The sequence below is a fragment of the Antedon bifida genome, chromosome 3 (genome assembly GCF_963402885.1).
Source record: "Antedon bifida chromosome 3, ecAntBifi1.1, whole genome shotgun sequence".
NCBI classification, from domain to species: domain Eukaryota; kingdom Metazoa; phylum Echinodermata; class Crinoidea; order Comatulida; family Antedonidae; genus Antedon; species Antedon bifida.
In genome coordinates, this window is record NC_136228.1 from 32316925 (window position 1) to 32332234 (window position 15310).

At 30.0% G+C, this 15310-nt stretch overlaps 1 protein-coding gene across 3 annotated transcripts in view; it reads right to left on the bottom strand.

The window, feature by feature from the left end:
• The window catches only part of LOC144837650 (fibroblast growth factor receptor-like 1), a 55916-nt gene that overhangs the window by 10228 nt on the left and 30378 nt on the right, over positions 1–15310 (bottom strand). For all 3 annotated transcript variants that reach the window (XR_013611540.1, XM_078692852.1, XM_078692851.1), the window contains exon 3: positions 13063–13335. Coding sequence is in view for 2 of the 3 variants with exons in the window: in XM_078692852.1 (XP_078548978.1) it covers positions 13063–13335 (273 nt within the window). In the remaining variant the exon portion in view is untranslated. The remainder of the gene's footprint in view (positions 1–13062; positions 13336–15310) is intronic.

The following is a 15310-nucleotide window of genomic DNA, read 5'->3' on the forward strand; positions in this document are numbered from 1 at the left end:
TTAAAATGTTTAAATAAATATAAAAAATGTGCGGTTCACCCTTAAGGAGCTTTTCAAAACATTCAAAGGCTTAAGAGGGATTTGCGACAGTAATTGAAATCTTCCTGAAGTTCACAGTGCAGCCGACCCATAAGAATTTAATGTATAACATGTTTTTTTAATCTGACTGCTTTAAATATCTTTAAAGTACAAGCAAATAGCTTGATAGGCTATTAGGTTTAATCCTAGGCCATAACCAAGATCCTTTCAAGCACCATACACAAGTAGACTTATCTCACTTTCTGTGGCTAAATGCCTGTGTGCGCTGTAATCGGATTTCAAAATCACAACTATTGTATCAGGTATAGATCTAAGAGCATACCCCACGGATCAACGTAAATGTAACATTAAGCCGTATATCTAAAGTAAAGATCTAACCAGACATAGTTTGTGAATTTGTACATGCTCGACGACATGGAAATCCGTGCTTACGCTTGTAACAATTTGGACTGTTGATGGTTCCTAAAGTCATTAAATCCACCTATTGGTTAGTTTAAACTTAAGTAATGCAGCATGCACACTTATGAATGACTTCAATGTATTAAATGTACGAGTATGGGTTTAAACTAGCAGGCGTGTGGGTGTTAATTGCGTGAATATACTCTTAAAGTGCAGTTGTATAATGTGTTTAAGTGTCGGTGCTCTGAATACTTTAGTACACCTAGATTTTTAAGGGGTATATTTTAAAATGGTTGATTACATTCTAAATGTTTAAATATTTAATTACATCATATAGTATATATATATATAAACTTCCCAAACGCTGTATTGCTATACATTTCTAAATAATCTTGGAAATTATCTTTGAATCAACAATACAAATATTCGTCCATATTCAATATAAGTAATAAAGTGAGCCCATTATGCAATCTTGAGGGTATCTTAAAGTCAATAGTTCAATTTCTAGATGTTCTTGTGGTTTCTGAGGGTATAAGTTGCGGTGTTCCACAAAGGGCTGATTATGCTCTTAAATATTGATGATAATGGTCCAAAGTACATCCTTAACATTTATGCTTTGTGTTTGATCTTTGACACGACATATTGTACAGTACTTAAAGTTTAAAATGTATTAAAAATATTTTTATTACTATCCAAAAAGTTATCAATTGGCTTTTCCACAATCATTTTGAAAAAAAAACCACCATATACAGTCAATAAAATAGAATTACTTTTAATTTATTTAAGCCAAATATTCCATGAATTATATTATAAAAAAATCAAATGAACAGCAATGCTGTCTGTAATCAAATAACAATTATCAAGTATTTTAATTAATAATCATTATTAAACAAATTAGAGTTGAAAATTAAGCAAAATTTGATTTTAAAGAGAAAAAAAATGATAATTTAATGACGTAATCGTAATCATTATATTATAATATGTCGATAAATGTTGTAGAAAATATTGAACATTTTATGATATCTTACTTTTCTTCAACTGATTCTATTAATGACCAAATCATTTCCCTAGTGTGGCATTTCATGTAAAACTAAGGCTTTGCACTAACAAGAACAGCAATAACAATTTTCCTTCTTTACAAAATTCATCTTAAAATTGTATTTGTATGCGGCTAATGTTAGATTTTCTTTTAAGTGCTGTGTCGGTTTACCTAGAACAATTTATAACTTCGCAAAGATGTAATTTTTTTCAATTCAAGTATAATTCAATTTTCAATGTACTGTTAATCAGCATAGACAACTAGAAAAATCTTCAAATATAAGGTGATTTGGAATCCATTTTGAAAGATTATTCAAAAGAAAATACAATTTTTATTGGGTCTTGTGTTCAATAAATTGAATGGGTTGCTTTTGTGACCTATCACATTAAATATTTTGTTACAAGACTTTAAGGAACCCAAAAAAATTGGCTCTTTACGAATGAGATCATAATGAACGTCGTTGAAACATGTTTCACTTTGTTTGAGTTGTTCAAAATCACAGCAGAAACAACAAACTCTTTTGTGTTTGTGAAGCACTGTCCTTGTACACGTTTTCAAGTCACAATCACAAACACGTTCACTTGATTTCCATAGAAGAATATTTAAACCGACGAATTGACTTTAACAAAATGTCTAAAGATGTAATTAATCACGGTGAAGTAACCCTATGCATCTGTTTTATTCACCCTTCTTGCAAGACTACACTAGATAAAAACCCCATACATAATCAGTTCCGGTTGAGTGAGTTACTGTTTTTGTCGCCATACGGTTCATTTGATTGGCTTAAATTCTTCAGAAAATAGATGTGGTGCCAGTATTTCTGGAGTTTATCCTTTGTCGGAACCGATTTAGAAGTGGTGCAATTTGAGATTTTGATAGTGCAGCAGACATTGAAATTATAGACATTTTGGTTGAAAGTTATAAGATAAATGCCTGAAGATAAACACTATTCTACTCTGTATTTTTACAATTTTTCTAGTTTATTTTCAGAGTTTAACTCGCATCACTAAATGCATCAAGCTTCTTTACTGAATCAACTTCTTCTCAATCGCAAAAGCTATGTTCAAACACGTACCGTAGTTAAGTAGACTTAAGATGATCCAAATCATATCCGAGTTACAAGCAACACGCTTGTGTGATCAGTAACTCTCTTATACCTCCTCTGTTTTGTTAAACTCTGACGAACCTCGGAGGCACTGTATACGATGATTGACTGTATTTTAACTCCGTAATATAAAAGGGCTTGTAAACATACGCTGTAGTGTCTCTAATTTATCATACTTGATCAAAACAAAATAATTAATTGTCTAGACACAAACGATAATCACAAAATATAGTAAATTGTAAATTTATAATAATCTAACAATAATAAATCTAATGGTCTGTCTTTTCATACAAGCAAGTTGTATTGGTTTCAAAATAATTCTCGAAGTCCATCTCTTTATTTAAAACCTTATAATATTGTTCTGGTTTTTACATTTTGTAGGCCTGTATAGAATGTTTTATTTTAAATGTTAATTTTAGTATAGGCCTATATATTTCAAATTGTTATTATTGTTGTACTTTTTGTAAACTCATAAGATTTTCAACTTTTGTTGCATTTTGAGTGTTATACCAAATAAATAAATAAAAAATAACCCCATCCCTTTTCTCCTAAGGAGACACTTTGTTTGGTCCCCAAAGTGTCCACTTAATACTCTATATACCTTATTCATCAAGGATCTGAATATATATATATCACGATCAAATATTTAAAACCTTAATGACACAATTATTATTATATTTCTTGGAAATACATTTTTTCTTTTGAAGAATTTCTTTCAATCAAATATTGTACATGTATTAATATATAATGATTTACAACTTTACAACTAACAAATCCTTGTATATAAACTTTCAAACATAATCAAATTGCTGTGAATTTACAGCCAGACATAACCAAGAATTTAATATGGCATTAAACATAACTGTCATGTTCCTTCAAAACTTCAAAAAGAATTGACTTGCCATCCTAAATATACCTCGAGTCGTCCGCTTCAATTTGCTGCTACACATGTTCAAATGTACACAAGTGTGAACAGCGAGCCACCAGGGACGTGTTGCACCATTTATTAAGGTCGCGGGTCACATTCTTTGTCGGTGTGCCAATTGCGAGCTATGCTTTGTCATGCTCATAGCAATAACTGTTGAATGATGTCTTACTTTTCAGGGTGTATTGACGTTTCCCTTTTAGATTCCCTAAGGTAAACATCCTTTGACTGTAGCACTAATTTGTAGCTGAATGTTTATAGCGTACAAAACAAATGACAGATATACGTAAGCTTGGTATAAATAATTCTCAGAATGAATCTTATTATGAAAGTTGAAAAATAATTCTTGTTCAAAAGTTAGTTTGAATTATTTGAAGTTCAAATGAAATATTATTGTACGATTGTTGAAATAAACTGTAATTAGGATCTAAAGCTCTGTCTACACTATCAAACTTGTTTGAAAGAAAAGTGTGATGTGCCTAAATAATATGGTATTGATATGCCCAATTATGGTAATGATGTGACATCATCATGTCCATATATGGGCACATCACATTTTTTGTCACATAAAGTTTGATAGTGTAGTGTATGTTTGATGCAAGTAAAAAAATATTTTCCCTGATTAATTTAAAGCAATACTGTGATAGTTACGTATTTGAAATTGTTCATAAATATCAACAAAATACAAATTTTATTTATTTTATGGCAAATTTTTCCATATATGATCTTCTTGTGTCAGGCTTCCCAATTAATTTTATTGTATGATAAAATCCACTACATCGAAATATAGCAATTGGATTGCAAAATGTTTTACAAAAAATCTATTATATCTCAGTATAATGTACCGTAGCGAGTGGATTAAAGAAAGTTCTTTTAAATGAAATAGTTTTCATTTTCTGCTAAAACTATGAAATAAAAGATAAGATAGATGTCATATAATTAAAAAAAAAACACTCTTAATGTTTTTGCTAAAACATGTAAATATCAAACTCTAATTGAAAGAAACACATTTAATGTTTTTGCTAAAACATGAAATATCAAACTTTAATTGCATTTATACAAGAAAAAAATACCAGAAACAATATACTATAAAGTTCTACTTTAACTATATAAATTAGAAGAAATTTGTACATCACATAAAGATGTAGGTCGTCTTCAACTGAACTTTTGAAATGAACTTAATACTGAATCAGTAAAAAAAGGTTTTTACTAAATAACACTCCTTTTTCCTATTAACAGACCAATTAGTAAAATACATTTATGTCTTACAGAAATGTTGCTTCAAGCTAATATACAGCCAGTAAGTCTATAAATTACAAAAAAAAGATTTTAAAATGATTTAAAAATATTAAACAAAGTGAACTACTAATAACAATCTGGTTGTCTTTTTTGCTTTTCATTTCTCAAACTTTTAAACGACCAATTTTCATTCTAATTAAATTTGTATTTCTTCTGATTTGACAACAGACGGCAGAATACATCTTTGATGACCACGGTTACTTTTACTACTTCGTAAAATATCAATCATTTTCAATATTTATCTGCCGAACCTCAGATGATGTTTTATTATAGAATGGATTTGAACATTGAACATGTAAATTCATATTCTTGGTAAATTATTGCCGGAGACAGAGAAGCAACATCTCATTTTAATTACATACCCCATGAGAGGTAAATCGAAAACAAAGAAGACAATCCCCTTGGCCATACATTTGTTACAAATTGGCAGTTTTACGTTAGAAATCAAAAGAACCGAGCCAGGCTGCAAGTACTCGGCTATTATAGTAAGGTCACGTTCGAATATGACAGTCGTAACGTCAACGAGTCTTTTAATACATTGTTATCTTGAATAATAAAATATTAGCGATTCATGTCTAAGTCATCAGCGTATAAAGAACATCCACCTATATAATAAACTATGTTTTTTTTATTTTTGCGTCATGGAACTGGGGCAGGAGCATTACCATTGTCTTTGTTCTGTGTGAATCGGTTTGATATTAGCCAAGTTAATTTGTCTTACTCCAGATAGCACATAGTTTAAGTGAAAAACAATGATTACACATGATTAATATGTTGTATAGTTTCACAGGATGGTTAACTTACTTTGCCAATGGATCTAGTTATGATTACTATCATCATCAAGAATAAGCTTAAGGGAATACTTATTCTAGATTCGTAAAACTGCACTTTCATTCGTGGAAACAAATTAACCCAAAACTACTCAAATTCTATTGGTTTTCTATTTTTAGTTTGCTAATCTATTTATTGTGTGTGCATCTTCCAATATCGATTTGCTTAGCCACCATTTTTTTTTTGGTAAAAGCATTTACGTATCTAAATTATACAGCAGTGTTTATTCTTTCTATGTATGATGCCTTATATCATAGTAGAGTTCTATTTTTGTGTTCTATTCTAACTTGCTATTTATTTGCATCTCTTTTCTTGCGTTGACCAAATTACTTATTTTTCCTGGAACAACAAATTACTTATTTTGCATTTGTTATTTTAATTAAACACAGAAAGGAGTATATATTTGTCAATAAGTAATCTATAATGTTAACAAATGACAACAAGAAACAACATTTAATTTAATTAGGAAATTATAGTGGTGAGAGATTATATAAAATCAAACCGTACGACTTATTGATTTGTTGGCGTTGATATTGTGAGATATTCTGTGAAAATCAATGCGTATTAAACATGAATCTAGATTAAATGTTTGAAAACTGTGATTATGTTTCCAAATACTGTGTATAGTGTGAATCCAGGTGATAATAATCAATGTAAAGCTCTGTCTACACTATCAAACCTTATGTGACATAAAAATGTGCTGTGCCCATATATGGACATGATGATGTCATATCACTACCATATTTGAGCATATCACTACCATATTTGGGCATATCACCACCATATTTAATGCTGATACAGACCTGACTTTAGAAATAATACAACTAATCAATTATTTGGAAGCTGCAATTTTTTAAAACATTGGCAAACGATTATAAAGAAAGTGCATCCGGAGTGATTTAACTAAAGATCTAAGAATTCAACTATAAGTGAACAATAATAAATAATAATCAAGAAAACTGGAACTGAAAGTATAAATATAGACTGTTTATACTATGAATTTCTAATCTATCTATTAATGTGGGAGGAAAAGTTATTTTGTTTTTATTAACAACCACTCATGGTGTTTTGCAAGTCTGCTGTGGGTCTATTGAATTCTAGGAAAATAAGAGAAGGTTCTACAAGATTAGTAACTCAAAAGAGGCCTTTTTATCAGCTATAGCTTATTAACTATCACTTAATTATAACTTAGCTTTCAAGACTTATTCTAAACAATTTTCAATCATAATTGACACAATCCGAAATTGACATATATTTATAGTTCCAATAATAAACAACACATCAATAATATTGTATTTATTTATACAATGTTAGTTCAAAATTAGGCTAAGTATTTTAACAAGATTAAATAAAATATACTGATGATTGAAGGAGGAAATAAAATATGGCACAACGCTTGGTGGTATTAGCCCTACTGAGGCCAACAAAGTATAAAGATAAGTTATGTTTATTCAAGAAAAGAAAGCAGAGACCTTCACGACATTTTGATTGACAGCTGCCAATCATTCCAGTTTGATTTCTGTCATCAGACCAAATCTGTTGGGAACTCTGTCCTGCAATATAAGTCCTGTTTCTATATTCGTTTAAAGGTAGAGTTATGACCCAATACACTCCTTATATCCTTCCTTTATGGGAATTAAAGCGACTTAAGGGGTACTCATTGTGAAATAAAAATACATCGTTCACAACAGAAGGGAGCCTGAGCAGTCCATTGTATCCTTCCGGCTAGCCAGGCTTGCAGACGTTATTTCATTTTTAACATTATTGATAAAACAGAACAAAAAATCTATTATTATTAATATATAGTAACCATTTTAGTCTATACAATTTGCATAGGGGCTTAAAAGTATTTATTGAATAAGATTGTGTAAGCTTACATATGTAATGTTATCACCTTTACCCCAGATTCATAATCATACTCAAAATATAGAATGAATTATCTATATTAGGCCTACCTATATTAAAGTTAAAATGGCTTTCTTGCTAAAAATAGCTTCATTAATATATCATTGACGTAACCTATATATTTTCGAACAGTACCTGAGCTACGATCATAAAAGATTATACATACATACGAAACACTATATAAAACATGTGCTCAGACATTTACCATTACACCACCAATAAGAACTTAAGAATGCGCTCAAGAATATACTCACAGGCCTTGTCTTTTAAGGCGAGTGAGTGCGATCACTCACCTAACACACCTAAACTGCCCTTGAGGAGTGCGATTTACAACACGCTTAAATTTGGTAAACTTCTACACACGAAAATACAAACAGCACACCTACAGCACCCCTGAATGTATTGAGGAGTGCAATTTGTAGCACACCTATGATTTTCAAAAGACAAGGCCTGTACTCATGATAGAATTAGTAAGTTACCAGTATTTGAGCGCAAACAGACTTGCATATTTCACTATGTATAACATTTTGTTACTTGAAAACCAGAGAATGAATCATAAAACATGGTATACCATTATAATGATTTTAAGCCGTGCTTATATACCAAAAGTACTGGTAAAATGTTTCCAGAATACATTACTAGCATTGTTCACAGAAGACACCACTTACAAAATGTGCTTATTAAAGTAAATGTTATGTTTACATTACAGTTAATACTAGTATCTAATGTGTTCGAATGTGAATCTGAGTATTGTAACATTGTATGGATTAATCGCAATCTTTCGCTCACAGCCTCCTCCAATTTATAAGCATGCAGCTTGATCAGGTTGCTCGACCAACGCAGCAGAAAATTGATTAGCTTTTAATATACAAAGAGGTTCGCATCACTTTCTTGATTGCTTTTCATTCCAATTAGCCAAATCAAAACGATTAACAGGATATGTTTAGCAAAACCATAGCAACAGTAGAGTGGATATAGATAATGAATTCACTAAGTAGCATTTATATAATTAAATTTTACATTAATATTTATTTACACTATTTTAATCCTGCTGTAGATATGGAAAGAATCAGGTTTATATATGCAGTATTATTATATTATTCCCTAGATAAATAAACCTGTGATATAAAATATTAATTAATCTAATTTTAACAAAATCAAAATTATGTTATACAAACATTAGGAAAATTAAATTTTATTTTTCATATAAGTACAACCCTACAATCGCCCAGATCAAACCAAAGACATTGAGAATAGAAGTATTATGCCAAGCTGCAGTGCCATTATAAACATTGCGATATCACAAATGTACAATACCAATTTATGTTACTATCAATAATTTTATCATTTATTATGGCTTTAAAGAAGTGCTGTAGTACGAACTATACCCCTTAAAAATAATATCTACTACTATATACCACATTCCATCAGTATACTAATCTCAGATTTGTAATACTGTAGGAAAACCAGTAATGAGAATGAATTTAATTAAGTCCTCTTAAATCTGATTAGGTTTTGCCTCTAACGAGTTTCACAAACGCTGATAATGTTGCATTTAACAAATTCCAATAAGCTTCAAAATCAATTCTGATCAATTAAACAATTGGAATATTCTTAATATGCTGGATTCGTTATCGACAACGAGGCATTTAAAGAATCGTTTAGTAGTATACTAAATCGGCGTAACTGCATACACATTTATCACGTTCAATTCAACGAAACTATAAATTTTATTTTTATTATTTCATCTGATCTTAAAGTTCATTTTTTATCGATGGCATCATACCGTATTCTAGTACCTCAAAGTATTAACATTTTTAATACATTTTTTTTTTTTTTTTTCTTTCTAGTTGAATTAACTATAACAGAAGGTCGAAATAATTAATTTAATACATTTTTTGGAATTGAATTTGAAAGATTTTGTAATGTAATATACCAAAAATAATTGTTTTTACACCTCCCTGTTTATACTATTTTAAAAAACTATTGGGTAAATTACACGAACCAATATAGGCCTACCAACAATAGATGAATACAACATTACGAAAGGAAGAAAACAGAAGAGCACCCTCATCGGATAATGATATTATCCACGCCCTCTACTGGGAGCCATTCATCCCTCATACCATCGTTGTATTATACTTTTGTAGCCAGGCAATGTTACTCAGTCAGGCAGTCGTGTAGTATACAATTGATATAAATAATTAACCATGTTTTCGTTTGACATTGATTATTGATTATTGATTATTGATTGTCTCCATCCCCGAAACCTCGACTAAGAAATACCGGAATGGTGTCCGGCGGGGGATAGTTTATTACCATTAGTTAAGGTCTAATGTAAAGCACCTAGAGGGGTCAGTGATCCATTAGGCGCTATATAAATACTGTTTATTATTATTATTATTATTAATGTACATCTGACAATAAACCCTTTAGATCAGATAAATCGACAGAAACTTAAATTGTGAATAATTCTCAAATATTATACAAAACCTTTATATAAATTGTTTCCCCTTACGAATAATTAATTGAAGTTTCTATAAATATTTATTTATAGATATAACAAATAATCAAAAGTAGAGAGTGAGTTTAGTCTCACAAAATGTCAGTGTCGTTTGTTCTGAACGTTTGCCATGGTGACTTACTGACATGGGAAATAAGCCCACCGTGGGCTTAATATTGAGAAATTGATGTAAAATTATCTGATTGGTCTATCTCTGTTGCATCTGAATTGAAGTGACATTAAAATGTTCACCTTTTGGTATTTCGCAGTTTTGACTTTTGCAATCGATTTAATTGATAAACCATAAGTTAACCTTATGTCTTTTATAGTCATTTAAAATTAATGATGTGAGAAAGAATAGTGGTATAGTCCAACTTTAAATTACTAAATTTTTCCATTTTTTGCAATTTAACCAATCTAGGCAAGGGAGTTTATCAAGACAGCTGTTTTTGCAGCAAATAAATGTACCATTTTCTCATGAATGCATCTAACTCGCTTCCTGAATGATAAATAAGGAAACTGAATATAGTTATACCATTGATTATACCATTTGGTATTATAATAGTGGCAATGGTTATATTAAGGATAAAATGAATTCATATTTCCTAACAATTACATCATGGATTTATTTAGGAGGCCTAAATCTTTGTATAGTTGATGTCTTACCAAAAGTGCAAAGTGTTATTTATTTAAATTTTAAAATATTATTAAAAATTAATTGAATATTTATGATAAATATTAAAATCATCATTGAAATATCTACACTGAGAACACCTGTTTTTTTTTTCATGGTTGGAATAAATATGGGAAAAGAATCTCATCAAATTGCAGTGCAGATGTTATGAGGACTAACTGGGAAATAATTTCCTTTGTTAACAGATACTTGACTTAAATACACAAATAATGTCAAAGAATGATATTAATTAAATAAATTTGATTGATTGTAATTGAAATATTGCTCGCATCTATAAGATATTTGCATGGTACTATATTGTATTTCAGGTGACAAAACTAGGCCAGAAACGAGAAAGGGCAAGCAGTCTTCATGGTGAGCACCTCGTTAAGAATAAGACCTACCTTTGGGGTAATATTGATTATGTTGCTATAATATATGTCAATTATATACTATTCTAATTATGACAGAATTTTCACATAATATTTAGCACAAAAGCATGCAATATCTAATGAAAAATCAACATCATCTAAATTAAATTTTGATGTTTATGATATGAATAAGTGACAGACATGAAAAAATGCATAAACTTTATTTAATTACTGTTTGTAAATGTTGTGGTACGATAAGTAACCACTGATCTTATGTGTGATATTTAAATGGTATTGGTAATCGGGAAATCCATGAAGTCAACAAATATGGTATTGTGTTTTTCCTTAAAACATGCTTGAACACTTACAGTCACAGGAAGAGAATCTAAAAGTGGTTTATTTTTCAGACTTTAATTATCCTCCGAACGGTTTAAAGTTCATAATCATTGGATACTTAAGTCTGAAGTTGAATGAATTGGCTGCACAATCCCACCTGCTAAATTTATTCAGCTAAGTTTTTCAACAGTTGAGAGTGGAGATGTTATTCTTGTTTAACGCCTTGTTCAGGCTTCTTTCGTTTAAGACTTATTATCCTCCTGAGGCCTAACGAGTCATGAATGACATACTTGTCCATAAATCTTGCCTTAATAAGCTCAATGTTATATGCTGATATTTCTAGCAGATATCGAAACACATGATAAACTGGGAATGTTACACCTTTTACCCGTTATTAGGAAGTGACAAATTAGTATTAAAGACCCATAATTGTGACATTTAAAGCCAAGTACGAAATAAATACCGACGAAAACAAATCGGTAGCCAAGGGGACCGATGATGGATGCGTGGGGTTCTTTAGAATAGTTTAGGTCGTGACCTTCTGCGCAAATCCCAATAGTCTAAGGTGTCAATTCAAACTATTCTTATGTAAACGTTATTATTAATGCTAGGCAATTAAATATTTTATTAACATTAATGTTACAAGGTTATTTTTTTAGAAACCCATAAATTAAAACACATTATTAATAACAAACCAGTTGCACAGTTTTGCTGACATATTCACCAATAATCGTTACATGTATTTCTCCAAGCAGGTGGTGTTAATATATATACAAATTGTACGCGTAATTGAAAAAATCCTTTTGTACACTTTTGGGCTTTACTTTCTTTATGATTTTATTAAGACAAAGTTTTCCTCTTTATTTAAACATGGATACTCTAGACATGAAAGATTTTTATCCAGATTAAATATTTTCTTTATACTTTAAGTAAACGATTTTATAGTTAAGTCTTAAAAGATCGGTGTAGAAAATAATTCATATAAAAGAGCAATTGAGAAAGACCGAAGTATAGTCAGGTCATCGATGTCACAGCGGAAAGGTCACATCATGACACAAACAAAATTAATCATTGTAGTTTGCCCGAAGACACTGAAGTGATACTAAATTTGTACTGTTAATTTTGTCCAACGAATATCGATACTGGCAAATAATGTAATTGAATTGTGGGAACAGTTACTATCGTACATGCATTTTAAAGTAACAAGAAAAAAATGTGAATCTGTCATTTTGACAAGAGGTATTTACATTTAAACCTGCTTTTCCCCGTTGTTTTCAGGCAAAGTAAAGCCATTTATCGGCATCTATATGTTTTTAAAATGTTATTTCTGCTGCAAGGTAAAAAATCATATCTGCCTCTTGTAAATGTTACTAATACCAACACCTTTATTAATAATTAGATAATTTTTTTCTTTTAATGTTATTATTATTTAAAGGTTTAAAATTTGATAATTTAGAGGATTTACATAATTTAAGATCTTTAGCAGAAAGCAAAAGCAAAAAGTATTGGATTAGTTTGATTTTTTCAAATTTTGTAGAATATACTGTGACAAATTTATTTGTTCTGTAATAAAGTTCAATAATAAATATATTTTATATATTTTTTAAGCATAAAACTCTAAAAAAAGGACTACTCACCAGTAACAGTTAATGTATACTTGATGTTAACGCTACCAAAACCATTCGTCGCTTGGCAGACAAACTCGCCAGCATCTTCCAACTGAATATCTTTAATTTTAAGTCTATCTTTGTTTATTTTATAACGATCTCGATCTTTACGTATTCGCTCATCGCCTTTTTTCCAGATTATAAGCGGAGGTGGCGATCCGATAGCGGGACATTCTAATTTGATTGTCCGACCCACTCTTGTTTTTTGATCAGGGTTTACTTGTCCATTCACTTGTGGTGGCCCTGTAAATAAAGTAATAACATTTATTAAATTATTTAATATTCATTTATAGTAATATTGGCCATAATTGTAAGATAGGAATTCAAGATAATAATTTCTTGGTACATATAGAAAGTAAAATCAATGATATTGATAATATCATATTTTGAGTATATTGAATTTTTATGTCAAAATGTAGGAATAGTTTATTTTATACCACATCTACTTAATTATTCATACAGTTTCAGCCTAGTGTATTTTTCTGTATAATCAATGAGTTATATTTATAGCCTATGTAAGTCTGATCTGCGGTAGTACAGTATGTAAAATGATACAATTGTCAGATGCTAAATTTAGAATACTCTATAGCTTTTAAATATTAATATGCCGCACAAATTTTACTTAATACAATAAATTATTTAAATATAAATTCTTATTTTATAAAAATTCTAAATAATTAATGTTTATTTCATTTTTCTGGTTTACTCAATTACACATTATGAAATTTGCGTTAAGATATTAAAACTTATTTTAACCTTTTGACCCCTTCAACCCTTTCTAAGATATTAATCTTAACCAACCAAAATGAATGGGATTTTAATCTGCTTTAACTTATGCAAAATTACTTAATTTTTTCCGTGTGTAATGAAAACTCTTATCAAACATGCGATGGCTATAGGCTAATGGTTATATAAAGATCTTCCTTGGATAAACTTAGATAAACGAAGGGCAAAAAAAAAGCAATGGAAAACGAGACAAGTCTTTTTTTTTAACCCATTTTCTAAATCAAATAAATAACTTGTCAATTACAACCACCAAAAATACACTACAACTAATTAAAAACCTAATCAATTCAATTGCAAAGATTTTTTGACTGTAGTGTATTTTGTACGAATTACCAATTTTTTTTTTCCCAATAGTATAAATATACACTGTTCTGAAATCTCATTAACTTAATTCATACTGCGCTATATATAATTTATACTAAGCATTTGATATATAAAAGATCTTTTTTTATATCAAAAGTAGTACGCATTGCTTTTGGTTACTCGCATAAACCTATATTTTATTTACATTACGAACTAGAACGCCATGATCTAGAACCCAAAAATGGGTCCTTTTAAAATGTACAATATCCATCAATCTTATGTAGATGCTTTTTTTTTTTACAATATCAATCCAATAATATATCAACATTGTCAATGCATTTATATATTTTAGTTAATTTATTACCACCACCTAGGAAACTAAAGTTTTGCCAATTTAACTATGTGTGACAAGAACTAGCTTTTCATTAATCTTTTTTGTCACATTAAATGTAGAGGATCGGAAATATAATTGAGTATAGATCGTTAAAACTAATGAAAATGAAAATTAGACAGTAAATAATGTGTTTGCCTGGCTTTGAAATTCTCACTCGGGGAAAACTACAATTTTAGTATTCTAAGGTTAATACGCATTGTTATTCATAGGATGCATAATAATTATGTTGCCTGATGGCATGACACTTGGCTATAGCATGTCAAATACATGGCCTCATTTTGTTAAGCTCTGTCTACACTATCAAACTAGTTTGACACAAAAGTGTGATGTGCCTAAATATAGTAGTGGTATGCCCAAATATGGTAATGATGACATCATCATGCCCATATATGGGCACATCACAGTTTTTTGTCACGTAAAGTTTTATAGTGTAGACAAGGCTTTAGGATCAAGTATGAAAACCGCAAAATTATTATTATTATTATGATGGTGGTTTGTGGGGATGCTACCACTTTAAGAGGTGTACCATTTATAGAGAGGGGTGTTCAATGAATTTTCTACTTCTTGAGTATATCTCGCTCTTCAAAGAGAATATGGCATTTGTCGGTTTATCCAGGTAAGCTAGGCACGAAATAGACTAATAAAATGAAATGAATTGACAACCTCTTAAACACAATATAGTTTAAGGACCAATGAATCAGATATACATAATATTAGAGCATTTCCTATCCCATT